This window comes from Aspergillus undulatus (assembly GCF_047715775.1).
Source record: "Aspergillus undulatus strain CBS 261.88 unplaced genomic scaffold BDV17scaffold_56, whole genome shotgun sequence".
Taxonomy (NCBI): domain Eukaryota; kingdom Fungi; phylum Ascomycota; class Eurotiomycetes; order Eurotiales; family Aspergillaceae; genus Aspergillus; species Aspergillus undulatus.
This window is the reverse complement of record NW_027396660.1, coordinates 33,154-57,627: the sequence shown is the minus strand read 5'-3', so window position 1 is coordinate 57,627 and position 24,474 is coordinate 33,154. Positions and strand designations below refer to the sequence as shown.

General features: G+C 50.8%; 11 protein-coding genes across 11 annotated transcripts; 6 read left to right on the top strand and 5 right to left on the bottom strand.

Annotated features, from left to right (window-relative positions):
* Positions 1-171: 171 nt before the first annotated feature.
* Positions 172-1,310, top strand: BDV17DRAFT_300399 (putative plasma membrane ammonium transporter (Ato3); the record flags this gene model as incomplete). The annotated part of the gene is made up of 5 exons (XM_073764051.1): positions 172-529; positions 582-682; positions 737-856; positions 914-1,089; positions 1,149-1,310. The coding sequence occupies exons 1-5, from the start codon at positions 267-269 to the stop codon at positions 1,308-1,310; spliced, it is 822 nt and encodes a 273-aa protein (XP_073612064.1). The 5' UTR covers positions 172-266.
* A 113-nt stretch (positions 1,311-1,423) lies between these two features.
* BDV17DRAFT_272548 (histidine phosphatase family protein) lies at positions 1,424-3,006 on the bottom strand. The gene is made up of 3 exons (XM_073758907.1): positions 2,646-3,006; positions 1,686-2,596; positions 1,424-1,636 (listed from the first exon to the last, which is right to left on the bottom strand). Exons 1-3 carry the CDS (start codon positions 2,997-2,999, stop codon positions 1,483-1,485), a joined length of 1,419 nt encoding a protein of 472 aa, XP_073612063.1. The 5' UTR covers positions 3,000-3,006; the 3' UTR covers positions 1,424-1,482.
* Positions 3,007-4,172: 1,166 nt separating this feature from the next.
* BDV17DRAFT_294620 (uncharacterized protein) lies at positions 4,173-4,743 on the bottom strand (the record flags this gene model as incomplete). The annotated part of the gene is made up of 2 exons (XM_073762880.1): positions 4,173-4,647; positions 4,703-4,743. 2 exons carry the CDS (start codon positions 4,741-4,743, stop codon positions 4,173-4,175), a joined length of 516 nt encoding a protein of 171 aa, XP_073612062.1.
* A 3,294-nt stretch (positions 4,744-8,037) lies between these two features.
* Positions 8,038-9,003, bottom strand: BDV17DRAFT_284067 (SDR family NAD(P)-dependent oxidoreductase; the record flags this gene model as incomplete). The annotated part of the gene is made up of 4 exons (XM_073760470.1): positions 8,038-8,231; positions 8,281-8,382; positions 8,441-8,670; positions 8,720-9,003. 4 exons carry the CDS (start codon positions 9,001-9,003, stop codon positions 8,038-8,040), a joined length of 810 nt encoding a protein of 269 aa, XP_073612061.1.
* An 837-nt stretch (positions 9,004-9,840) lies between these two features.
* BDV17DRAFT_294618 (uncharacterized protein) lies at positions 9,841-10,512 on the top strand (the record flags this gene model as incomplete). Its single annotated transcript, XM_073762879.1, has 1 exon — positions 9,841-10,512. One exon carries the CDS (start codon positions 9,841-9,843, stop codon positions 10,510-10,512), a length of 672 nt encoding a protein of 223 aa, XP_073612060.1.
* A 428-nt stretch (positions 10,513-10,940) lies between these two features.
* Positions 10,941-11,411, top strand: BDV17DRAFT_294617 (uncharacterized protein; the record flags this gene model as incomplete). Its single annotated transcript, XM_073762878.1, has 1 exon — positions 10,941-11,411. One exon carries the CDS (start codon positions 10,941-10,943, stop codon positions 11,409-11,411), a length of 471 nt encoding a protein of 156 aa, XP_073612059.1.
* A 458-nt stretch (positions 11,412-11,869) lies between these two features.
* On the top strand, positions 11,870-13,568 carry BDV17DRAFT_294616 (uncharacterized protein; the record flags this gene model as incomplete). Its single annotated transcript, XM_073762877.1, has 2 exons — positions 11,870-12,348; positions 13,052-13,568. The coding sequence occupies 2 exons, from the start codon at positions 11,870-11,872 to the stop codon at positions 13,566-13,568; spliced, it is 996 nt and encodes a 331-aa protein (XP_073612058.1).
* Positions 13,569-13,626: 58 nt separating this feature from the next.
* Positions 13,627-15,323, bottom strand: BDV17DRAFT_300397 (general substrate transporter; the record flags this gene model as incomplete). The annotated part of the gene is made up of 2 exons (XM_073764050.1): positions 13,627-14,763; positions 14,812-15,323. 2 exons carry the CDS (start codon positions 15,321-15,323, stop codon positions 13,629-13,631), a joined length of 1,647 nt encoding a protein of 548 aa, XP_073612057.1.
* Positions 15,324-16,508: 1,185 nt separating this feature from the next.
* BDV17DRAFT_187747 (NAD-dependent epimerase/dehydratase family protein) lies at positions 16,509-17,458 on the top strand (the record flags this gene model as incomplete). Its single annotated transcript, XM_073755049.1, has 1 exon — positions 16,509-17,458. One exon carries the CDS (start codon positions 16,512-16,514, stop codon positions 17,448-17,450), a length of 939 nt encoding a protein of 312 aa, XP_073612056.1. The 3' UTR covers positions 17,451-17,458.
* BDV17DRAFT_300395 (putative Melibiase subfamily) lies at positions 17,459-19,596 on the bottom strand (the record flags this gene model as incomplete). The annotated part of the gene is made up of 4 exons (XM_073764049.1): positions 17,459-19,105; positions 19,136-19,318; positions 19,355-19,467; positions 19,510-19,596. 4 exons carry the CDS (start codon positions 19,594-19,596, stop codon positions 17,467-17,469), a joined length of 2,022 nt encoding a protein of 673 aa, XP_073612055.1. The 3' UTR covers positions 17,459-17,466.
* Positions 19,597-20,266: 670 nt separating this feature from the next.
* On the top strand, positions 20,267-21,541 carry BDV17DRAFT_284063 (fungal specific transcription factor domain-containing protein; the record flags this gene model as incomplete). The annotated part of the gene is made up of 2 exons (XM_073760469.1): positions 20,267-20,552; positions 20,604-21,541. 2 exons carry the CDS (start codon positions 20,267-20,269, stop codon positions 21,539-21,541), a joined length of 1,224 nt encoding a protein of 407 aa, XP_073612054.1.
* Positions 21,542-24,474: the final 2,933 nt, after the last annotated feature.

The following is a 24,474-nucleotide window of genomic DNA, read 5'->3' as shown; positions in this document are numbered from 1 at the left end:
ACTCGCCAGCCCAAAATTTAGGCGCGCGAAACAATAGCCACTCGCTGATCCCCCGCATCTTCCCCGCTAGAACCCCGTGGGAGCATGAGCGGTTGGCCAGGCAAGGCCATGATCAGGAGAGAGATGCGGGGAAGACCCTCAACCAGGCAAGGGGGTGTATTTAAGCATTGGGGTTGTTGCGCCTTCACGAGCTTAGCTGCCTCACCCTATTCATCCTTCGCCTTCTTTTCTTTTCAGGAAACACTGCTACACGCTGAGCCAGCACAATGTCGAGCGACATCACGGTCGACAAGTCCGACGACAGCCTCAACCGCATGAAGACGGCGGAGAGCGTCTTTCTGCCCATCTCGCGCGAGACGTTTGAGAAGCTCTACCTGAGCCCGAAGCATCCCTCTGTTGAAGGCAATCTGAGGAAGAAACTCGGCAACCCTACGCCGATTTGTCTTATGGGCTTCTTGCTAGCCTCGACGCCACACGCCTGCATGCTCATGGGATGGCGCGGTGCTGGAGGGTTGGGGAGTGCTCTTGTGTATGTTCGCGACTTCTGATTTCGCTGATCCAAGGCTAATGAGGTGATTCAGTCCGGTCTATATTTTCTTCGGTGGCATCGTCCAGATCATTGGAGCTATTGGCGAATGGATCATTGGAAACACATTTACCTGCGCCATCTTCTTCACCTATGGTGCGTTGTCCTCCCATCATCAGTAGCTTCGCATCCCTAACCGGATCTTGCTAGGAACATTCTGGCTCGTGCAAGGAGGAGGACTCATGCCATTCTTCGCCAGCGGAATGAACTACTCGCCCACCGGAGATTCCTTTGAAGGACAACAGACGGAAGCATACGCCGCGACGATAGGTACACAGCCATAACCCAAACAAGGCAGCAACGAAAGCCGCTGACACTCCTGAACAGCATTTTACTACCTTTTCCTCGGCCTCCTCACATTCCTCTACCTCATCTGCTCGATCCGCACAAACCTCTGCCTCTTCTCGGCCCTGTTCCTGCTCGTCATCACATTCTGTCTCATCGCCGGTTCGTTCTTCCAAAAGGCCAACGGGAATGCAGAGTTGGCGGAGAAATTACAACTTGTAAGTCATCTTTTTCTGGCATCCACTGAACATAGCAATATGACTAACGCATTGTTTAGGCTGGCGGCGCATTCAACTTCGCGCTGTGTTTCCCCGTCTGGCATATCTTCTTCACGCAGATTCTGGAGGCTGTTGATTTCCCGATCTCGCTGCCTGTTGGGGATCTGAGTAGTGTCATCCCGGGGCGGAGCCAGAAGATTAGGAGGACTGCTGCTGCGTAGAGTTGATATTTGATGGGCGCTCCACCTGCAACGGGAGTTAATCTAGATATGCGCGGTGTTCATTTCCCGTACGAGATGTAGATAACATCATTGTGACTTTAATTATACATACACTTCTCCTACCATTCAACAGCTGCCCCAACTCTCTAACTAAACTTGACGGTCGGCATGATCACCCACATAGAGCAACAATATCCTCCGGCACAAACACGTTTAAGATATCAATCAACTGCTGCAGCGGAATCCACTCCAACACTCCATGCACCGTCTCAATGGTCCGTCCAGCATAGAGAACCCGAGCAAAGAACTCGCCCGTAGAAGTTTGCCTGCACAGTCAGCACCCTGCCCAAGTCGCCCTGTATGGAAAGAACATACCAAATCTCAAAAGCCACATTCGAGCCCATCCCCGGCCACCTGAGCGCCCGAATCCCCAGCGCCCCAAGCAAAGGCGCAATATCGCCATCGTGCGCAAAAACGTGATTGTAAACCGCCTGTTCATTACCATCCCTCACACCCTCAAATTTCCGCACAAGCTCCCCAATAAACATCCCCTCAATCACCTGGATGTACTCCGTAACCCGGGGATTCCGTCGCCACCAGTAATTATACATCCAGTCGCCCGCGCGAAACGCCTCATACGCCTGATCCTCCGTAACGCACTGCGAGAGATCCTTCCGGCTACAGGGCAGGTCATACCCATTACACAAGCGGCCCTGAAAATTATCCGCGAAGTGATCCCACGTACTCAACCAATCCTGTGCATCCTGCGCCTCAAACATCCCCGCAAGTCGATCCCTCAGCGGCGCAGAAACAGCAATATGCTCGTTCCACTCGTCCGTACTCTGAATCTCCGAAAGGATCGTATCCCGCGCAGCGCACGGAAAGCCCCGATTAATCGTATCCACGCTCCCCGCCTGCTGATGCAGCGGCAGGGGGCCGGAATAGTCAGGCCACAGGCCGCGGAGGACGGCACCAGCAGACCCCTGAGTCAACGGTGACGTGCTGGAGCGGAACCAGACGCGGTTGTCGTTCTGCGCGAGAGTGTCGGGGATTAAACCTAGTTTGCCGCCGTAGACGGCGCGTAGGTCCCGCCCGTGCTGGTAGCCGTCTAGGAGCCCGCCGATCGTGAGCTGCGGGTACTGGCAGGAGCCGTTGACGTAGTTCGAGACGAACGGGTTAGATGGGTCGGTGTAGGCTTGTCCGTAGACTTGGAGGGGTGCAGGAGTGCCGGTTGAGGGGGCGGCGAATTGGTGCGCGTGGATTGCATCGCAGGCGTATTCTTGGTTCTGAACCATTCATTAGACCCGCTTTTTTTTAGGAGGGGGAATAACATACCTCTCCCCCAGGAAGAATATTGTACGGCGTCCGCCGCTGATGCCGCTGGATATACTCGAGGTAAACCAGCTTCGCATCAACCGAGCGATTCGCGACCGGGCGCGGCAGGGCATAAGTGTCTACGTGGGGATGGGGCATCGTGCAGTAATTATAGACGCTGTTGCCCGTCTGACTGGGCCGATCTGCGGGAGCATTGAAGAGGCCGCCGTAGGTGCCCAGCGAGGCATTGGTGATGTAGGTAGTGTGGTTGAGGGGCGGGTAGAAGCTGTCGAGGGCGGCGAGCGAGCCGCCGGAGAAGAGGAGGCTGAAGAAGAAGGTGAGCATGTCGAGGATGCCTTCGTAGACTGTGCGCATTGTCGGGGATGGGAGGAGGCGGGGGGTTATGGAACTTATATTGAGGGAGCTGTCATATCATATTAGGAGGTTGGCAGTGGCAGTTGCATGTATTCTTATTGGCTGCGGGTCCCACGTGGGCAACGATTGCATCTAACTTGATAGTCCCTCCACCTCCTTGTCACAAATTAGAATGATGATAATAAAACATGGTCGTTGTTTGCCAAGTAGATTTCTTACGGACTATATCCAATGCTTCTATATAACGTCGTCGTACCACGTCGAAATTGTCGAGCGGATGGCCGGCTATACTACATAGTGCAATACTATGTCCATTTTATCACATTTTTATCATATATTATCGTGGTATTCTGAATTTCTAAGCGCTCCAAGACATAAAAATACAAAATATCAATACGTGCCCCTGAAATTCAGTTCTGAAAACCAGGCTAGGGATACAACTGCCTATGAAGACCGAACACAGAGACGCTATTTGTGCTCGCATGTAGCAATAGTGAATCGTTTCTTCTTTAGAGCCGATCCCTTTCAGGAACTTTCGTCTTTGATCGTTGCCTTCAATTGTATCATGTCGAACGCGATAGGAAACTCCGTTTCTTGTTCTTTACTCCTTCAGTGCTAGAAATTCGGAACAATCTGCACGGCTCTTTGTTATGCAGACTCGAAAGCACGATATATTGTCTATTCGGTTTTCGTCTGGAGTTCAAAATTTCTTAGGTCAAGCTCAAATTGAGTCAGTATGATCAATTCGTTCACTCGTTTTCTGCTTGGCATATATCAGTTCCTAATGGGTATAAGAGGGCTAACTGCTCATTGACAGACTCCGTACGAGCTTCAGGGTACTTATCCATCCCGGCTAGGGTAGGGCACTGACTGGGGCTGTTCTGGTTTGAACTTGCTAGATAGATGTCCCAAAAAGTCTTATATTCAAGAAGCCGGCGTCAGGGGTAGCCTCACGACTTGCACAACTCCATGCAAAATTCTCTTTCCCTCCTTCCTGGCTGCTTTGGATCCTACTGTAAGATGCCTCTTACCCAGAGTGAAGGGCTCGGCTGGTGGCTGTGACGCTGCCTGCCGAAACTACTTGGAGTCCGTGCTTCGCGTCGGAGCAGCAAACCCCGCTGGCCCGTATTCTCTACCACTCTAAAAACACTCAAAGCTAGTAGGCACCAGAATCTAACATAAACTTTTCGCCTCTAATCCATCTAAACTCGCGGACGTATCCGGTAATTCACAAATATCCCACAGAGGAGCCCGCGCCTGTCCATCACCATGCACCTCCACATACTCATGAACCATAGGAGCCGGCGGAGGCGGAGGATCAGACTTCGCCCTCGCACACCTCGTCCTCTCTCGCGAACATATCCCGACGGAGGGGTATTTGACGGGATCGTCAAAGTGTCGATAGTGGTAGTCGCGGGACCGCACACCTCCGCACCGGATGCACCTTAGGTGCGGGTAGTAGTTGTGTGATTCCGTGCGGTACAAGCCGCGCGAGATTATTGAGGAACTTGATGTGGATGTGGATGTGGAGGACTCGGAGGGTTCGGCGGTTTGGGGGCGCGGTGGTAGAGACCAGGTCCTGCGGCGGTTTTGTCGTGAGCCGCTTTCGCGCTCGAGATAGATACCTGTTTCTGTTGAGCGGGAGGACCTTGGTTTTCTGTTAGTATGTTATCTCCGTCTGTTGGGGGTGGTCCTTAGCGTACTTGTGTCTGGCCCAGAGCCATGTGCCGGAGATCCAATGCATGTTTGTGGGTGTAGGTGGTAAAGGAGTGAGGGGTATGGTATAGCGAACGAGCAGAGGACCAGCCTCAAGGTAGAATGAATGTAGTGGTATCAGGGCCGTGATCTTGAAGATTTGAAGATAACATTGGCAAAAGCAAAGAGCGACCCCGCGATTATATAGCCCGGTGCAAGTCTTGTTGATGTGCGCCAAGCAGCGTTACTGACAGTCAAATGGTGTCTGGCAAATCAAGATCAAAAATACTGCTTATGAAACACAATAAAATCCCGCAACGTCTGGAGCAGGTACTTTCCAGACCTCTGTCTGGGAAGGGCTCCCCGCAGTGCCCGGATGAAGCACTGCAGGGCCGAGGTGGGCGTTGCGGAGCTCTCAGTGTAAACGCTGTTGTAAGACTCGACCATGGAATTTGTTTCCTGAGGCGCCCCTCTAGGACTCAATGATGTCTGGTCTTAAGAATTACGACCGGTTCTGGTAGACTTTGGGGCGAGGAGAAGGGATGGGGGAGCGTATCCGAGACCCGCGAGCATGGTGTGTCTGAAGCAGTCTGGAGCCTTAGATTAGACGGCATTTGGGATGCATGGAATGGTTGTAGAGTAGGCAACGTTGCCTACATTGGCCGTTCTATGTGCATAAACATCGCTTGGCGTCATGCTATTGGCTTAGCTGAACTGTGCATTACAGACTGACGGCTTCGGCCGGGAGTTATTACTACACTTGGGCCGTGTTATGATGGCATGTATGAGACAGTGGAACTGCGCGCGTCCAAATGAAGTCAAGCCCTACTAGTATTACGGCCTTTCAGCTCTCAGTGCGAATGCACAATTATTCTCTACATTATGGTAAACTAGGATACTTTAACTTTTAACGGCACCGTTGGGCGCTTTAAGCTCTGCTTAGTACCTGCATTATAGATCTGCCTGCATCGTAGATCCAACCGGATGGGTGATCTACCTGCACGGTAGATCGCTCGAAGCGTTGGGCCCAGGAAGATGGGAAGTCTACCAGAGTCTACGACCTTGCTCGGTGGTAATGTTACCAGGTATTACCTACCCCAGGGGTCAAAGCCTGAATGGACACTTTTCAGGCGTAAACATTTTCCTCCGCGGATGGGGCATCTCGTCAATGCAGCCTGATGCAGCGTGCAGCCCCCACAAAGACCCGAGAATCGTCCGAGAGAGACAAAAGTACGACGGCGAACGTAACTGTTCCATGGGGGGGGATGTGAGGTCCAAGTACCAGGCTCACCATGGTGGGGGAATTTGACCCTTCTGGATTCCAGGAAGCCAGTGCTGGTATCACTGGCGGGTCAAGGCAGAGAGGGATCGCCGCTACTCGACAAGCGTCCGATCTCTGACACCGCGCATCTAAGCCCACCTGTGCCACGAGTAGCTCCAGACTTGGTGTTCGGTGAGTCAGAAGTTTGAATCACTTTCTTGTATGTGTTTTCCGAGTTATTTTCGTGTGGAGTTGGTTAGAAAGCTTAGTGTCCACGGCTGCGACAGGGCGTCTGTTTCAGGTCATTTAGCCAGTATTCGTGCATGAAAAGGGTCGAATAGAGTAAGTTTGCTTGTATTGTCGCCTCACGATTGGCTTTATTACTCAATTCAAGGCTGTTGAATTTGTTTCTGAACAAAGAAGCCGCTGGCAGACGTCATTAATTACCATTGATGTTGATCGGTATGTCCTCCGTACGGCGAACTATGAACACTGTTTCGCCGCGGAGAAATCACGCAAATGGCCCCTACTCCGTAGAAGTAGGGGTAAATACAAAACATATCTCAAGAGCACCGCTAGTCCACGATCAAGAAGATGGTGGTCAGGGAGATCATGCAAGCAAGCTTCTAGTGTGCTTCTAGTCTACCGTGACACCGTGACGGGACGTCCCGACGGAGGCGCACCGTCTGCAAGCCGGCCCGCTCGATATGCCTCGCAGACTTCTAGTTGCAGAATCCCAGCTTGAAATAGACATGTAGCGGACAGCCGATTGGCAAACCACTGTATTGGAAACAATTCGGTCGTTGCAGACCAAGCGGAATGCCACCCGGTGTCCCGGGCCGTCTGGGGTCCACTGACAATTTCCCTCCGAGCGCCCGGTATGGTCGAGTTTCGCAGGTAGACACAGTCCGCTTGTCGAAGATTTCCCCGAAGAGACATCGGTGACCGGAATAGAGTCCCGCGGTGCCAGTAGACTGGATTTTCTTCTGGCTTTGTTGGATCTTGGAAGGCTCGAAGCCTTGCAGTTACGCTTGAGGCTCGGAGCGGGAAGACGTATACGAATCATACGGCGAAGAATGAAGTCATTTCAATCGGTGCTGTCGGCGCGCCTAGCGTTAGCCTCACTGTCGCGGACGTTGCCCAAAGAGGTGGTGGGCCGTGTACTCGACCTCTCCTGGGCCTTCCTCTACGGGTCAGGACTCTCATCCCATGCTATCGAAAGTTACTACATCAGTCTCTAGCAAATGACAACGGAACAGATGTAAGCAATGTGTCTCATAGAGGCAAGGCACATTCACTGCGGTGGTCCCTTTGAGCCGGGGTTCACGTTACTGGAGCAGACGTAGCCTCCAAATCCCGATCTGCTGGATATATATCGCGCGAATCTCTGGGTCTTTCTCTCCATACTCTCAAACCATCCATCCATCCAGATCCAGAAGCCTGATGCAGGGTCGAAGACACCAATGCACCCCGCGACGGCTGGCCGCAGAATATCCCACTTCGTGCGACATTTTGTGACGCCCACGGACCGCACGGGGTAGGGCTCGGGAACGGCGTTTCAGGTACGCACGCGAGTCGCGGCTCACGTCTACACTTACAGGGTCCAGACGTCCGACAACCATCATGTCATGATTCCCTAGACTAACTGAACGTGCCTTGCCTCGCCTTGATGTCCTGGGAATCTCTCTTGCCACGCAATATAGGGTGCTGAACCGCCTAAATCTAGACTTATGAGGTAATAACGATCCCAGAGAGCGAATCGGCTGTTAACGACGTCATCCAGGTTTTCTATTCGGCGTCACCGAGCCGTATTCGAGGAATGCAGGAAGAAATCGGTATCTGCGCTGGCATTGGTTGAAAAAGTGGCCGATCAATCCAGGAAATGCACGATTGGCAAGCGGGGCGTATAGGCGGACATGTTGAACCTACGGGTGTCAAAAAAACTCGGGAGCCTAAAGACTGAGGACGCTCATATGGCAAAGCAAGTCGGTCCGGGGTTGAGCTGTGTGTAAAATTTTGGCTAATGCTGAGAAAGGCTGAGCCTAATTATTGTCTGATTTTCGCCTGTTTGGAAAAGAGGGTCTAGCGAGCAGTATATCCGCCATCAACCGGTAGACAAACACCAGTAACCCAACTTGCATCTTCACTTGCCAAAACAACCGCCATCCGTGCAACATCATCAGGCAATCCGGGGCCCTTAAGCGGATGGCGTCGATTGAGATCCTCCCATGGCGTGAGGTGGGTAGTCGTTTCTTTGAAGATGGCAGTCTGAGTATCTACGAAGCATCAGCCAGTGTCTACAAAGTAAGACTCTAAACGACATACATCCAGGACAAAGCGCATTGGCGTGTATTCTATGAGGCGCATAGTCCAAAGCAACCTGCCTAGTAAGTTGGCTGACCGCGCCCTTGGACGCGCAATAGGATGCTAAATCCGGATGAGGTCAAACAAATAGTCATCATTTATATCCGTTGAGAAGGCTTACGATTCTCTGGGCCGACGATCATCCCCATTATAGATGATATGTTCACAATCCATCCGCGATCACCCGACTCATGAGGCTCCTGTCGCAGCATCTGCGCGAGGGCATACTTACAACCGAGGAAGACTGACTTTGCATTGACGCGCATAGTCGTATCCCACGTTGCTTCGTCGGTCAGGTGTAGGACGGCGGGTGCTCGGGCCTCGATGCTAATCCCAGCATTGTTGACGAGACTTGGGATGATTAGCACTTAGGCAAGGTTTCGGATGGAGGGTAGCATACATGTCCAACCGACCGAACTCTTTCACTGTAGCTTGGACTAAATTCTCGACTTGAGTGGCATCACCGACGTCAGTTTGTACGAAGAGTGATTCTCCTCCTTTCCCGGTAATCAGATCATGGGTGGTGATCTCGGCTTCTTCGCGCGACCGTGCTGTTGGCGATAGGTCGGCGCACACGACTTTTGCGCCTTCTTGTGCGTAACGAAGAGCAATCGCTCGACCTAGGCCGGAGGATGCGCCGGTTATGATGGCGACCTTGTTATGTAGACGTAGTGACTGGGACATGGTGTTTGGTGAGTTGTGCAGGTACAGTGGAGATTGCTGAGGATACATTTTTCTATAAATTGAGCCAGTTTATTCAAGACTTGTTAAAGACCCCATATCTCTCAGTAAGCGATCCAAGGAGTGAGCTGGCATTTCCTGCAGCATCTCGCGAGAATTTCCATTCTGGACTGCCCCTCACCATCTCCAACTGGTGATTTACGCGGCAATCGGGGGTTCTCCGTGTCCGTATGACGTTTTGCAGGACAGGTGTAGATGCTCAAAGCGGTCTATACAGTTATATCAACGATAGGAGGTGCAATATATGCTCCATACGATGTATCTAAGGAATGACTGACGTTTTTGGACAGAAGAACGGTTTTTCGACGATTATATATAATGACGCTCATGCCAACATAAGCATTCAACGTTAACTACCTTTTAATGTAACCTGAAGTTGAAATCTGTTTTGATTAATGTATCGTCAATCAACATAGGTTATCTCGTTGACGACCGAACGTGTCAATAATAGTGGTGCTTTAGAATTAATGATCTGAGATGTTTACTGGGGACCCTACAGCGTTATCGACAACATTGACTACCGTTGCCTCCGAAGACGCTTACTACATTTGCATTATGAGAAAGAAGCATTATAATGTCTTTCTAGTCCAGGAATAAATGTTCTTTGAGCCCATGAAGCCTGTATTTGTGCACAAAGCCCATCCATCAATTGGTTTCGCGACTTTACCACGACCAAACAATGGAAATTTCCATGATAGCAGGCCAGATTCATGTATAAACAATACTCTTCGCAGTAAGGTTTCCTTGGGGTAATCTGGTCTTCCATTTGCCCCATCCATCATGGCCGAAGGAGCAAACAGCCCAGTCTGCAAGTCCGAAATGGGCACATGCAACATCCACCTCGGAATCACAAAGGAGGAATCCGACTTTGGCGGACGATGGGTAATTCTCCTCTCATTTCCCGAGAGCCAGTCCTGGACGGCCTACTACAGCGACGGAAGCCCCTTCAAGGAGAACCCGTACGACTGGACGTATGTCAACGGACAACACAAGTATCAGACTATCGAGTTTGAGCGGACGCCATTACTCGGCAATCTCGAGGAAGAACGGTTCCGGACATTCCACGAGGCATTCTTCGACACGGAGCCTGGGCCAGATCAGTTCTTCGCCGTAAGATTCCTACATAGTCTTGGGAAGAGGGGGTTGCTTGAGCAGGGACAGGTCAGGCAGGTGTTGGCGCTGCCAGAATATTCGAATGGTGAGGCGGAGTACTTCTATGGGAACCTTTGCCAGGTTGATCATGATTTTTACCAGAGGGAGCTTGCTGAAAGTGGGCATCGCCCGCGGGATCCGGAGGCAGCTGCTGAGCTTTTGCCGGATACGGGTGCTCATTGTGAAGTATCTCGTGAGGATCCGATGTATGCCTTTCTTGGAGTCAAAATGAGTTTACTTGATGGGAGCAAGGATGTCGAATCAAGTGAGGCCGCAACTGCTGCTACTGAAAATTATTAGAGTATAATTCATGGTAACCAATTCAAGATCATAACTGTTCTTCGTGAGATTATATTGTGACGAATTGTCCCATTTATTTAATAAAGAAAGTGTACACTAGCTGCTGCCTTGCCAGCAGCTTGTTGCAGGGCCTGGCTCAAAACCAGGAACAGAGACTGAAAATCGATGGAACCATGAAGGTAAAAGAAACAAGCCCCATGTTAGGGGCGCAGCAAAGAGCTAGCCTACTGAATGGTTAGTTTTGAAGTCTTTGTATAGACTCACATTTGCCCTGATCTCTCTTTCAGTCATTCAAGTAGACATAAACAAGGCCATCAAAGAACATAAATGAAATCGGTCATGTTTGATGTCCTAAGAGCGTATAAATTCGGGAGCCTGGCCCTAGTAATGCAACTCGAACAAACACGAAACAAGACCAACAGCACAAGATGTCCTACGAACTCAGTCTACTAGTCCTCCACAATGGGAAGAGGACGGAGTGGATGCTTCTCCTGGTCACCCCCTATAAAGCAGAATATCACTGGCTTTTTGCAGGGAATGGTCCAGGGACAGGCAACCCTGCGTACCGGAAGGCTGAGCTGAAAGAGAAAGATATCCCAGACAGTGACCTCGATAAATACCGGCTTGCCTGGCTACGAGAGCAGGAGGTCTATGGCGAATTCCGCGATATATGGAACATAACACTACCGGGTCCGAACAAGCACTTTCTCGTCCGTGTCATGGATCGCTTGGCTAGTGCGGGCTTCATCGAACGGTCTGTTGTTGACTTTTGGAGGGCAAGGGCGCGATACCATCCCCGTGAGATAAAATACTTCAAAAAGGGGTTATCTAACGTGGATGAAAACTTTTTCAACAAGGGCGAACATGAAGATCACGTAGCTCTTTATCAGATTGGGTGACTATTCGAGATCGTCGTTGTTTATATATCACAAGTTTAATTATATTGTTTGACCTACTATACTACGAACAGACGCCCAGGTCCGACTCGAGAAGGGTGCCCAGGTAAGACAAGGTTTGATAAGAATTTGGTTTGCTCAGCAGTCCAACTCTTTGCGCAACCGGTGTCGCTCAACAACTTTGAAAAAACGGGACTCATTGTTGCCGATCAGGTATTGAACAAGGGATCTTTTGTAGTCCGATCATACGATAGTAAACAAGAAAGATCCACAACAGAAAAGGGTAATGGGCTTCACTTATGAAAGGGCAATATTAATAAAGCAACACTACAAAGGAAACAAGATGTGCAAAAGCAGAGGAATCCTTAAAAAGTAGAGAGACGCCTTCACTCCATTTACATTTACATAAAAACCGCCAATCATCTCACTCGGCACTTTGACCCCCTCAACCTCCAGCAAACATGTACTCCTTAAAGCCCAACTGCGACTGCGAGATCCAAATCTACCTCGGCATAACCCCCAAGTCTCCCGATTCCGGCCGACGCTGGATGATAATCCTACTTGACCCCGACAGCGAAGTTACACAATGGTTTTACTCAAAGCAAAGCCGCGGAGGCGGGTACGTCCACGCCCACGGGCGCGATATCCCCTGGAAGAGAAATTGCTTCTCGGACCGGGTGTGGGTTGGAGCGTTGCAAAATCAGTATGTTCATTTGTTTAATGAATCGCTATACAGGACGCGGGCTGGGCCGAGTAATGTCTTCGTTGCGGATGTGCTGTGTAGATTGGCGGAGAGGGGGATCATCGAGCAGATGATTGCGGACGAGGTTCAGGCTGCGGCGATGGATACAGGGTATGAATGGACGATTATGGATGTTGAGTCTAGTAACGTTGGACGGGATAGACCAGTTGGTAGCGTCCTTGCGCGGCTGGGGCTAATGTGAGTCTAGTTTATGTCATTTTCAATTCAATCAAAAGTATTTCTGGGCGGTCTTTATCTGATATAGCCTGTGCAGAGCTGCGGTATTCTACTTCGCGGTATCAGTATACACTGCGTGGTTCGAATCTTGGGACTTGCCTTTGGGTCTAGAATCCTATATAGCGTCATGTGCCCATATGACAGGTTGAGGATAGTAAGATCCTGTCAGCGCAGTTGTATCTGGTGGGATTTGTGATATGAAATATTTCTTTTCTGAGATTCATCAAACCTTAGCTTTGCCCAGCAAAAGTGGGACTTTCTTGCAGTTTCCATCTCTCAAAATGGATACGCTTAGGAGCCTAGAGTTCTAATAAGAAGCCAGAAAAGTAGAAACTGTACGAGATCTAGTGTAGGCACCACTCGTGAGCGATGAATGCAAGGTCTCAAAGATGGGAAACAATCTTCGGGCTTCCTCTGTACTCTGCCTGTGGCATGGTCCTTGAAAGACGATCAGCACAAAGGCTTTCATGCTGTGCGACAACCTGGGGACGAAATCGTTTATCAAAAAGAATAGGTCGCTCTCCGCCAACAAAGGCTTTTACACTGAGACAATGACATCAAAGACGTATAAGTAGGAGACTTCATGTTGGGTTTTATCTGAGTTCAACCTAGTAGGCATACGACTCGGAACCCCCAAGCAGCGCACTAACACATTCCAATACAGAAATCGTGACCCAGAAGTCGAAGAAATGAACTACGAGCTGTATCTCGCAGTCTCCCCAGAGAGCATGCCCAGCGAGGCCAACTGGGTAGTCATCCTCGTACACCCCAACGGCCAACCCTGCGCATACTATTCCACAATCGGCGGTCCATCAAGCGACCCTCCAACATTCTACCAGGCAATTCGGTACGACAGCAATCTCTACTCCCTGAATCAGTTCAAGGAAAGAAGACGAGTCGGGTGTATCCCCCCGGTCAAGCTGCCAGTCTTCGAAAAGGCCTTTAGGGAAATTGTTCCTGGTCCGAGCCAGTTCTTTGCTACGCGACTGCTATACAAGTGTGTGGAGAGGGAGCTTGTGTTTAACCCTGTTCTTGAGGGTTTGGTTTCGGAGGCGAAGTATAGTGACGCTGAACTTGAGTATTTTGATGGTGGGTTTTGTCATGCGGATGAGGAGTTTCTGTCCGAGGCGTCGGTGACTGCTGATGTGAGCCCTTTGCCCCCTAGTCTGCTGGCTTTATGAGAGTTTAAGAATTCTAGATAGACTATTCTAATATCATTATCTGAGGAGAAAGTCTATGGCCTAGTCCTGTGTAGTCTCCCTTGCCCGCTCCTTAAGGTCCAATCCCTCCGCGTATGCATCAACATGATACCTCTTGAACTTCCTAGTCGGCACCTTAGCAGCGAACATGATATCAAGCTCCTCGAACGTTCGCCCCTTCGTCTCAGTGAGTCTAAAGAATGCCCAAACAAGCGTAGCAAACCCGGTTCCACACCAGAAGAAGCCAGTCTTTCCCCGCCAGTTCCACGCCGTCGGGTTCATAAAGTACGGCTCAATCACATTCGCAATCACAATAGCAACGTAGTATGTGTTTCTTGCAAGCACGATTGTCTTGGAACGTAACCTGGTTGAAGATACCTCCGGTGCGATCGACCACCCGAGTGGGCCGATGGTCATGGAGAAGGTGAAGAGCCAGATAATGCAGAGGGCAGACTGGGCCCACTTGACGCCGCCCATGTTCCGTACCAAATCTAGAATTCCAATGATGAAGAGGTAGGTGCACATCATGGTCATGCCGCCGAGATACATGGACCGCCGCCCAAAGGCCTTCATCAGGAACCACGAGATAATGGTTCCAATGAACGCAATCGCGGTTCCGCCAAGTGCAAGCTTGTATGAATCATCCGGACTCATTCCGGCCTGTTCGAAGAAATAAGTCCCGGAGTACGCAAACTGGCTGCCTATCAGGACCTGTCCAGCAAAGGTCACGCAGGCAATCTCCGTCCGGCGCAGATTCGAGCCCTTCAAGCAATCCATGTACGAGCTACCAGCCTCAATCTCAGACTCTATGTTGTCCGTATGAATCATCATCGCAACGACCTGGCGCGCATTGTGGCTTTCATCTTTCACCATCAAGCCCTGTACGGTTTTCTCGGCGGCTGCATACTGGCCATGTCGGACTTGCCACCACGGTGACTCGGGCATAAAGAAAGCGATGAAGAATAGCGGTGCAGGCCAGATCCATTGCACGGCAAAAGGGATGCGGTAGGACCATTCGTCTGGACGGTTGAGGAGACTTTGCAAAACGCCCATGCTGATGAACTGTCCGATGGCGAAACACATATTGGTATAAGCGGTCAGGTAAGATCGTAGGGCCATGGGGAGAAGCTCCGAGGAGTAAGCTGGACCAATCGTCGCGAATATACCCCATGGAATACTACTGAAATCAGTCAAAGTGATTATGGTAAGGGCTAAATAAACGTACCCGCAGAGAACCTGACCAGCAACCTGAGCGCCGATTGACTTTCCGAAGAACGACACAAAGATGAACCCGCACATACATAGCAATCCCGCCATGAACACTTTCTTGAACCCATAGTGCTTGATCAGGTACCCGTTGAGAAACGCCCCGATGATGCAGCCGGCATTTCCACCAGCACCCAACGCTGACTGCCACGGGCCAGGAACTTCACGTCCATGCGGATAGTCCTCGCCGAACTGGTTTTTGAACTCGGGATAGGCGAAGAAGTTGGTGATAAGATTCGTATCGTAGCCCTCCATGATGATCGACATGGAGATGGTAAGAGACCAGACCACTGCCCAGGGATACGCACGCAAGGCCTGCCGCACCGTCATGGAATGCTCGGCCGCGTTGGCCGCCTGGGCTTCTTTGGTGCTTGTTTGCCATTGATTCTCTGCTGTCTTTTCAATATCATCCTCGTAGCCGACCTCGACGTGTCGGGCAGCGGATGCTTCATCTGCCTTCTTGTCCTCCATTTTGAATGACTACTAGAAAGACATGAGAGACCGGAGAAAACTAAAGAAAGGTCAAATCTCAAAAACCAGAAATTTTCCGGGCGGCAGAGGGATTCTTGGTTTGCCATTCGGCATCATTATATAGCTTCAAGGTCACATTTAGCCGTGAAACCTGACAGTCACGCGCCTCTCCCCCGTCTTCTTTGTCCTAACCCCCCAGCTACCACCAATCACTATGACATAGTGTCGATCCCTTCATTCCCCACGGGGTAAATGGCAGGGAATGTACCGGCCTCCGGCAAATGCACAGCACATCATGATTGGGTAAGGCCACGGCGCCCTCTCCCTTGGCGTTTCTTCTTTGACTGCGCCGCCACTGCGCTTATCCGAGGCATTTGGGCCGCGGCTTTCAAGGGCCTTGAGTGGTGGACTATTGACGGAATTCTTTCAATGGGCCAAGCACTCGCACTGGCGGGCTTAACCAGCGACGCCAGACCGTCGGACATGGCGCGCAGTATGCGGAGCAGACCGAGCGCTGCTCCCCCCTCCGATGTCGATCCGGGGTAACCTTGCTGCTGCTGCTGCTGCTGCTGGAATAATGTCTCCACGATCCTGGCCTTGAGTGGGAGTAAGCCAGCACCTGGATCCAAATGAATACAGCAACCCCGACGGTGCAGTCAGCTCCTTCCATTCATGGAAGGTATGCCCTTAAGCAAGGAATGCGCGACTCCTTGACGCCCGATGCCACATGGGCAGGGGCGTTTGAATCCGTTCCCCCAAGCTCACGATAGTATTCCAGCCATACTCTTGCAGAATACGTTCTCGAAGGCACCAGAGCAAGAATTATCGATGTGCTACAGAAATAGTTGACAGTTTCGAGATGTTTTGCTCTTTTTCCTTCAATATCTTCTAAGCCCCCATTTCAATGCTTGGTGGGTGTAGGGCCCCTCGCCTCCTGCGAGATTAGCTGGTTATTCTTGGTCCCAACTATGTGCCGTGATGGGAAATCATGATGTCTTCCTCTATTATAGCTGTTTTACAAGGCGCGAATATCCCTCGTATTACGGATTGGCGCTCGCCCGAAGCTCTCCCGAGGCAAGGAGGGGTAAGCGACCAAAGCACCAACTCATATTTACCTTGACGAAGTGCCTCTGTCTCTACCACATTTGTTGCGAAACAAAAAAAAAAAAAAAAAAAAAGCCAGCCGCCATGGGCAAGAAGATCGTCGTCACCGGCGGCTCCGGCCAAGTAGGCCGAGCAGTAATCACCCACCTCCTCAATACCGGCCACGACATTCTAAATCTCGACATCTCACCACTCCCCGCCGACATCTCCCTTGGCCGCGTCCATACCCTCCGCGTTGACCTATCCGATGCCGGCCACGTCCACGCAGCCTTGACCTCACGCTTCCACCCAGACTGCCCATTCAAGCCAGACCGCGAACCTCTCAACCAGTTACCGGACGCTGTCATCCATCTCGCGGGCTACCCGCGCAACATGTTCGTCCCGGACGTTGAGACGTACCGCGTGAATACGATGGCCAGTTATAATGTCATTGAGGCGGCGTGTCGGCTGGGAATTAAGAAGATCATTATCGCGAGCACAGCGTGCGTTTATGGGCCGCCGTATGCGGAGGGCGTGATTGAATTCCCTTCATTCCCTGTGGACGAAGAGGTCGATGCTAACCCGATGGATGCGTACGGGATATCAAAGGTATGCGTTGAAAAGACGGCAAGGGGATTCGCGAGGCGATGGATGGACCATGGCGTGGATATCTATGTGTTTCGCATTGCCACGGTCATGGAGGGTAATGAGTACGAGCGGTGGTTCCGTCAGTGGATTGAACATCCTGGTCAGATGAAGGCAGTTGGGTGGAGCTACACTGATGCAAGGGACTTTGGAAGAATGTGCGAACTTGCGGTGGAGAAGAATGGATTGGGGTTCCAGATCTTCAATGCAACGAACGATGAGATTACTGCAGACACCAAGGGTGTGTCTACGGTTGAGTTCCTGGAAAAGGAGGCACCGAGGGTTGAGTTTACAAGGGAGATGGGGGAAAACGAGGCGCCGGTGACAAACAGGAAGATCAAGGACTTGTTGGGATTCAGACAGGAACATAGCTGGAGGGATTACTTCTCATATGACTGACAGAAACACGATAGAGTCAAGAAACTGTTAACTTGAACAACCTTGCGCAAAGCCCAGAGCGCACTTTGACCCTGAACACCCCTTCCTCCACCCTCCATTCGTTGTCTGCCTCAAAACCCGCAGGATAAAGCAGCTCACTTCTCGAGCTGCGCCCCTTAAGCTCACCAATAGGCAGCTCGAGCTCATCAGGCCCGCCACGTCTCCAAACAGCAATATAGAACCTCCCACCCTCCCTGGCAGCCATTCCCAGGGCAAGCCACTCATCATGCCAATGCGGCAAACCAAGCGGCCAGAAAGCTCTAGCAGTAGGCAGATCCCCCCTGATACTGCGATAAACATCCATCCCCTCCTTAACCATCCCAAACTGGTGTTCACTCAGCAAATCAAGCCGTCCGCTGAGATGAATTCGTCCCAGCAAAGCGTTCACTACCGTCATTGCATTGGTCTCGTCATCCCAGCTAGGCTGCGGGTAAACCCAGACGGCACCCTGCTCCGGCGTAACGGCGGTTGGCAGCGCAGCGCTGATTGCCGCGTACCGGTCTGGATCTTGCTGGTCGGATGTAGACTGCAGCGCGTGGGTAGCAAGCATAGCGTAGTCCATGCGCTGGGCGCCGCTGGAGCAACTTTCAATAAGGAGATCTGGAAAGCGATCGTGTAGTTCGTTGACCCAGCTCAGATACGCTCGGTTATGGTCAAGCTGTGCGGAACCAGGGCTGGACGCATCCACGTCCGTTCCCTGCGTGACGTCGATGTTGTAGTCGAACTTGAAGTACCCGACGCCGTACTCCGTCACGAGGCGATTAATGACGACGTGCATGCGCTCTCGGACAGCAGGATGCCGGAAGTCGAGCTGGTAGCGGTTCTTCTCGACGACGCGCTGCCCATCGCGCTGGAAGAAGGCTCCCGGCGGGAGTTGGTTGGCGATGGCGCTTCGCACGCCGATAACCTCGGGCTCAATCCAGACACCAGGTATGAGACCCTCGTTGCGAAGTTTGGTCAGGAGGTGCTTGAAGCCGTTGGGGAAGCGCTTCTTGGACGGCTCCCATTCCCCAACGTCGTCCCACCATCCTGCGTCGTCGGCGTACCAGCCGCAGTCGATAACGAAATACTCAGCGCCAGACTTTAGTACGGGGTTGACGAGCGCAAGGATTTTTTCCTCAGTCGGGTCGCCCATCAGGCAGTTCATGTAGTCGTTGAAGATGATGGGCAGGCGCTTGTTGTCCTCGTTCTTGCGGCGAATGATGCGGCGGTACGTTGTTAGAGAGTCGAAGGCCTCCTCGTAGTCATTGAGGACATGGCATAGAGCCACTGGCACAGTCGTGAATTCCTCGCCTGGCCCAAGTCGCAATCGCCAGTCATGGTCCGTCTCTATGGGACCACCAGCAGCAAGATACACACTATCGCGCCAGTCGCCAATCTCCCAGCGCCACGAGCCATTGTTCTCAACTTGCCACAACCATGTCTCGGCATTGTCGCGCCGTTTCAGTATTCCCATTGGCAGGTGTCCCTCAGTTGAGAACGTGCCTCGGTTAGAGACAGCGTAATGCGCGATAGACGCGAAGTGGTTCTCGGGGCGGCCGTAGACGCCGTAGTCATCAACACCTAGGGCTGGAAGTCCATGTTCTACCCATTGTGCCTCGCGGAACCAGGAATTCCTAGGGACTGATAGGGTGTAATCGTCCCACCATTTGGCAGATCCGGTTGTAAGGCCACCGAGGACAAGGGAGGTGAGTTGGGTGACGATAATGTCGCCATCGCTTTTATTCCGGATTGACGCCGTGGCTCGTACTACTGGAGTGGAGCCGTAGACGGTAAGATGAGAGATCACTGTGATCTTGCTGCCTGCTAGAGTCACGTTCAGGGTCTTGCTGCCCTGCCCATGGTGGATCTCATGACTTTGGTACAGAAGCTGCGGGCCTATGTAGGTGCCAACGAGGGTCTTAGAGGATTTGTGTTTCTCAGTTCCTTCTCCCGCGAGACGGACTTCAACGAGAGGGGCGTGGTGAGTTGGAAAGTACTTTGATGCTGGTTGTCGGTATTTCCTTCCCCTCGGGATCACCTGATTTAGATATGCCGCGCCAGTCTCGTCAATGTGGACGCTCACTTGGAGCGCGTCGCTCTCAACGCTGATTACTTTAGTGGTCATATTGCAAATATTGATGAACTCTGTTCACTAGTGAGAGAATACAAGTCTTGCACTATCCATAAGTACCGGTTTATATATTTCTACTGTACGCATTTTCCGCGATACTCCCCAAGCCCGGATCACCCCCCACACAGAGGCAGTCGGCTTTCGAAGCGCGCCGTTGGTGGAAAACGCCGTAGACGTATAAATGGCCCCTCTTCCCCGCATATGCTGCTTCGGCATTTGCCTTGGTCTTGTTCTTCCTTCGGATAACTTTCCGGTCTTGATCTGAGTATGAGGCCAGTCACGGCCTGTGATGGCTGCCGGTACGACCTCCTTCCGACCGTACAGCACCCCACTAATTAAAATCAGTTCCAATAAACGAAAGTGTCGCGTGGACAATAGAAACAGTACCTGCACCAGATGTCGGAGCCTTAGACTCACCTGTAGTCTCAATGGGTGGTCCCTGCAGACGCCTCGTTCTCTTGCAGCGTCACTTGCGCCGCGACCACCGCAGGATGCCCTAACTTTGGCGACTTCCGGCGACCACGGTCTCTCACAAGAGCTACAGAAAGAGCTTGTATCTCTATACTTTTGCGTCGTGCACGATACTCACCACTCGATCTTTCACCGACCTACAGTGGAACTGCAGATCGAGCATGGAGAACTTCCACCTGTTCTATTGTATAGCATGTTGGCTCTGGGGGCACGGTTCTCAGACGACCCTTTATTTGGAGAGACCGACAGACGAAGACGTGGCGATGAATATGCGAAACGCGCGAGGAGCCTGCTTGATCTCACTGAGATATCTGTGACAACGATCCAGGCATGTATCCTGCTTGGAACAATATCCTTTTCAGACTCGCAGATGGAGTCGGAAGCATTGTACTATTCTGTCGCGCTAAGGCTGGCCCTTATACTCGATTTACCTCAGAAACACTGCAGTGGCCGGCTAGACAGGGAGATCAATCTTCGCAGTGCGTTTTCTTCCACTTTTCTTTCTCTTCCGTGAGAACTGATGACGGCAGTCTGGTGGTCGCTTTACATGATTGATATATGGTCTTCTATGGGTCTGGACCTTTCTCGGCAGCTAGACTTTGTGGACGAATATTCTCTGCCAACAAATGAGGAGGACTTCCTGTCAATAACAGGCGGGCAATCTATGACAAATGCCGCCTGCCCTGGGCTATGGTCGGAAATGGCCAAATTGACGCGAATATGGGCCCGCATTCACAGTTTCAACAAGGAATCATTGAACAGGTCAATAAACAACCATTCACTCTGTGTCACAATCGACAACCTCGCAATCGAGCTCCGCGAATGGGCCAACGGGCTACCTGCCTCTCTCCGGGAAACGCCAGCCAACCTTGACCGATATAAGGCCCTCGGACTTGGAAATGCGTTTGCCGCTCTCCATCTAGGCTATCACTACTATAACGAAGTTCTCTTCTACCAATTCCTCGCCCGCAACCCCACTTCTACCCGTCAACATGATGATATCAAATCCAGGTATCAAGCCCGATGCGAAGAGCATGCACTCGCATTCTGCAACCTCCTCTACGCCTGCCGCTCCGCGAACAGCCAACCAAACTACCAATGTCTCTACGTGATGGTCGGACACATGCTCGTCGTAACATCAACAGTCTACATCCATATGCTGCTCTTCAGCCCTGAGCTCGAAAAAGTGGAACTCGCGCGCCATCGCCTGGCGAAAAACTTCGAGATTTTGACACAGTTGCGGACCTTCTGGGCTACGCTCGATGTGGCGCTATCGAGGTTACAAGCGTTTCATAATGCCTGTCGACGCTCGATCGAAGGGAGCTTTAGGATGGATACGTGGATGCTGAAATTTATTCTTGAGCATGGTAGTTCGGTTGGGGAGAGGCCTGTGGCTGCGGGAAGTATGGGGGATGGTAATGGCGAAGAGCCTAATGCGTTGAACAGTTGGTTCTTGCGGAATTTCTAGATATTTTCCGTTTCTGCGCGTCTATGAATGACTTTACAAGGGGGTGCTACCACAAAGACGCCGAACACAATGTCTCCGTTATGTACAAACTAGCTGCGGTTGCAGGAAAAAACGGGGGTGAAGTTGGAACGGAAGCCAGCAACGACGCCCGATGGGCTGGAATATACCACGTACGACGTGGACGCAACGACGGAAAAGAACAAGGGCGTCGAGCATCTAGCACAGAAATCAACACGGCGGCGGAGGCACTGCGCAAGGCAAAGAGAAAGGACGGGGTAGACCTGAAATTCGTGATCCATCAGGGGGTTATTCGAGAGGTAAAGGAGTTACTTACCAAACTAAGGAAAAAGTACCCTTAGCTTGGTCTAGAATTTCCAGCGGTTTAGCTTACCTAGTAGGATAATTTCCATGGGTCTATAACTACTGTGACTGCCTCCTAATTTCTTCTATCTTGCTATTCTTACAATTACCGAGGTTTCTTCCGTCTTCTTCATTCCCAGCATTACTCACCACCATTTCACTGAATTGGTCAAGGAACACGCCAAGAAGGATGAGGGTGTCTTTCAGCTTGGTGGAACTATCTCGTTTGCTGGGTTTTCGTGAGCGTATAGGGTAGCCAGCTAGAATATACACACTTTCTATGCTCTGACATGTCGACATCTCATACCTGCTCTCGCTACCCAGAAGCCAACGATACATATCTGGGTGCCTTTGTGCCAACAGAGAAGCTTCGGGTCATAATATCTGTATGTAACTAAGCTACTATTCGGGATTTAATGATCTTCCTTATTCAGGCAGTTTCAGCCTGTTGTATGCGCCGATACATGCATGTATATATTTACCTACATAGTTTTTGAAAAAGCCCCCACGTGCTGCTTTCAGGGTTTAACGCCCATACATGAGCTGGCATTCTCAAATAATACCAGTACTATCATCCTCCTCAGCAATGACAGTGACAGTGCAAAAAGCAATATGGAAGAATAAAAAGAATCATGGCTGGTCGGTTGTGGTGTAACTAGCCAATAATGATTGAGGAAGGTGAAGCCGATTTCGAGAATGATTATATTACGACAAAGCTGACAGGACCTCTAATGACCATATTTACAGATTCTAGAAGCTTCGTCCGATGAGCCGCCCATGCTATTGATCTAGAATGTGAGGAGGTACGCTTGATACGCCCGTGAAGTGACGGGTGTCGGGTGTTCAGACATGCCCAGGATCACCACGGCGTGAGACAGGAACTTGGAGCTCTTCTCCGCCACGGATGTGGGCGACGAATTGGCGTAAGCAAACCTGCCAACCTCTCCAATCCATCGCTAGAGCAGGTCAGCGCAACTATGCACCAAAAAACTACAATGTGCCGGTGCCGAGTCGGACCATCATCATTATAAGTAGTTAAGAGCAAGGAAGCGGTCACGGGAGGCACGGGAATGAGGTCGCGGAGAGCGTGGCAGGGGCCCTGGAAACGGAATTATTCTGATTTTAATGATTAGAGTGATGGAAAACCCATCTAGTTTCTATAAAAACACGACTACTTTAGAATCAGTTAAATCTAGACAAGTTCTAGGGCTTCAAGCTCCAAGACTTTACTATATATCTCTTTGATCTCAATCACGCAACTAAGGCTGGATTGCTGAACCAATAATTGCCGCATGCTAGAAAAAAATAACATGACTTCCTCTATAACTCCCTGCAGGCTTGGCTATTTATTTTTTTTTTTTTTTTTTTTTTTTTTTTTTTTTTTTTTTTTTTTTTTTTTTTTTTTTTTTTTGCTTCGCATGACAAGACCTCGTTACTCGAGCAGACTTGCGAGGCACCGTGTGACCTTCTTGAGACTGCGCGGCTTGTTTCCGAGCTCTAGTGGTTGGGCCCGCTCGCCCTGAGATAAGATTTCTTGCGCCCTGCGTGACATTAAGTAATATAAAAGGTCTAACTATCTGGTTTTATAGCTATCCAGAGGTTCCTGAAGACTGGTACCTAGTAGTCAGGGGGGGCCTTGAATATAGCTCCTCCGTTAGTCTTGATCAGGGCTTGCTGTTAGTACAGGTTAACAGGAATAGTATAGTCTTAGTATTTAGCTATCCTTAGGATAGGCTACTATCTTTAGTTAGCAAAGTCTTGGAAGGAGTATAAATAATAGTCTTTATAATATTATTCTCCAAGACCTTCTTTCCTTATCAATAATATTCTTATAGGGTATTACCCTTGCTTTGCTTTCTAGGTTTCACTAGTGATTTTAGCGCCAGGCACCCCCTGGCAATATCTCGCGGTATATTGATTTCCTCTTTCTTAACCCTTGCCAGGCAGGGAGGGTACAAGTGGTTATAGCAATACTTGCTTAAATTGGTAATGCCCTTGCTTAGTAAAGCGGTCTCCCTTATCTCTCGGATCTCTCGGGCAGGGCTATCCTCCTTCGATATCTGCAAAGATAATCAGAGATATGCTACCAGATGTGATAATACTCCTAGTAACAAAGTCAATTAGTTCGAGCCGTGGGCTATAGTTGGCCATATAGCAGCAAAGTTGTAGGCCAGAGGCCTCGATAGTCGCTTGCCCGCCTCCCTAGTAAGGCGGGCTTCCTACCGCTATTTACCTACCACAGCGGGGCCAGGAAGGACAGGGGCTGCACCCCCGCCAAGGTCGGTGGCTTCATCTGACGACCTCACTGGCCGCGAGTTGGAGTTATCCCGACCTCGCCAGTAGCGATCCGCGGCCGATATCACACATGCAATCTCCTTGTACCCTATTGGTTGGTATGACTCGCCTGAGAGTCTCTGCCTAGTGATGTTTTTCTTCTTATGATCCCATAGGTAAGGATATGATGGGAGGTTGTTGGTGCCTCGCGCGCCCCATGCATATAACCGACAAGCCCCCCATTATCATCCTCCTTCCCTTAAATCAGTTGCTTCCTTCGTCAAATTCATTGAGGGAAG

Excerpts from the sequence above, each read along its gene's own strand:
- BDV17DRAFT_272548 (XM_073758907.1), bottom strand. The coding sequence starts at position 2,999 with ATGCGCACAGTCTACGAAGGCATCCTCGACATGCTCACCTTCTTCTTC. Across the intron at positions 2,597-2,645 it reads ATATTCTTCCTGGGGGAGAG|AACCAAGAATACGCCTGCGA; the intron begins GTATGTTATTCC and ends TGAATGGTTCAG. Across the intron at positions 1,637-1,685 it reads AATGTGGCTTTTGAGATTTG|GCAAACTTCTACGGGCGAGT; the intron begins GTATGTTCTTTC and ends CTGACTGTGCAG.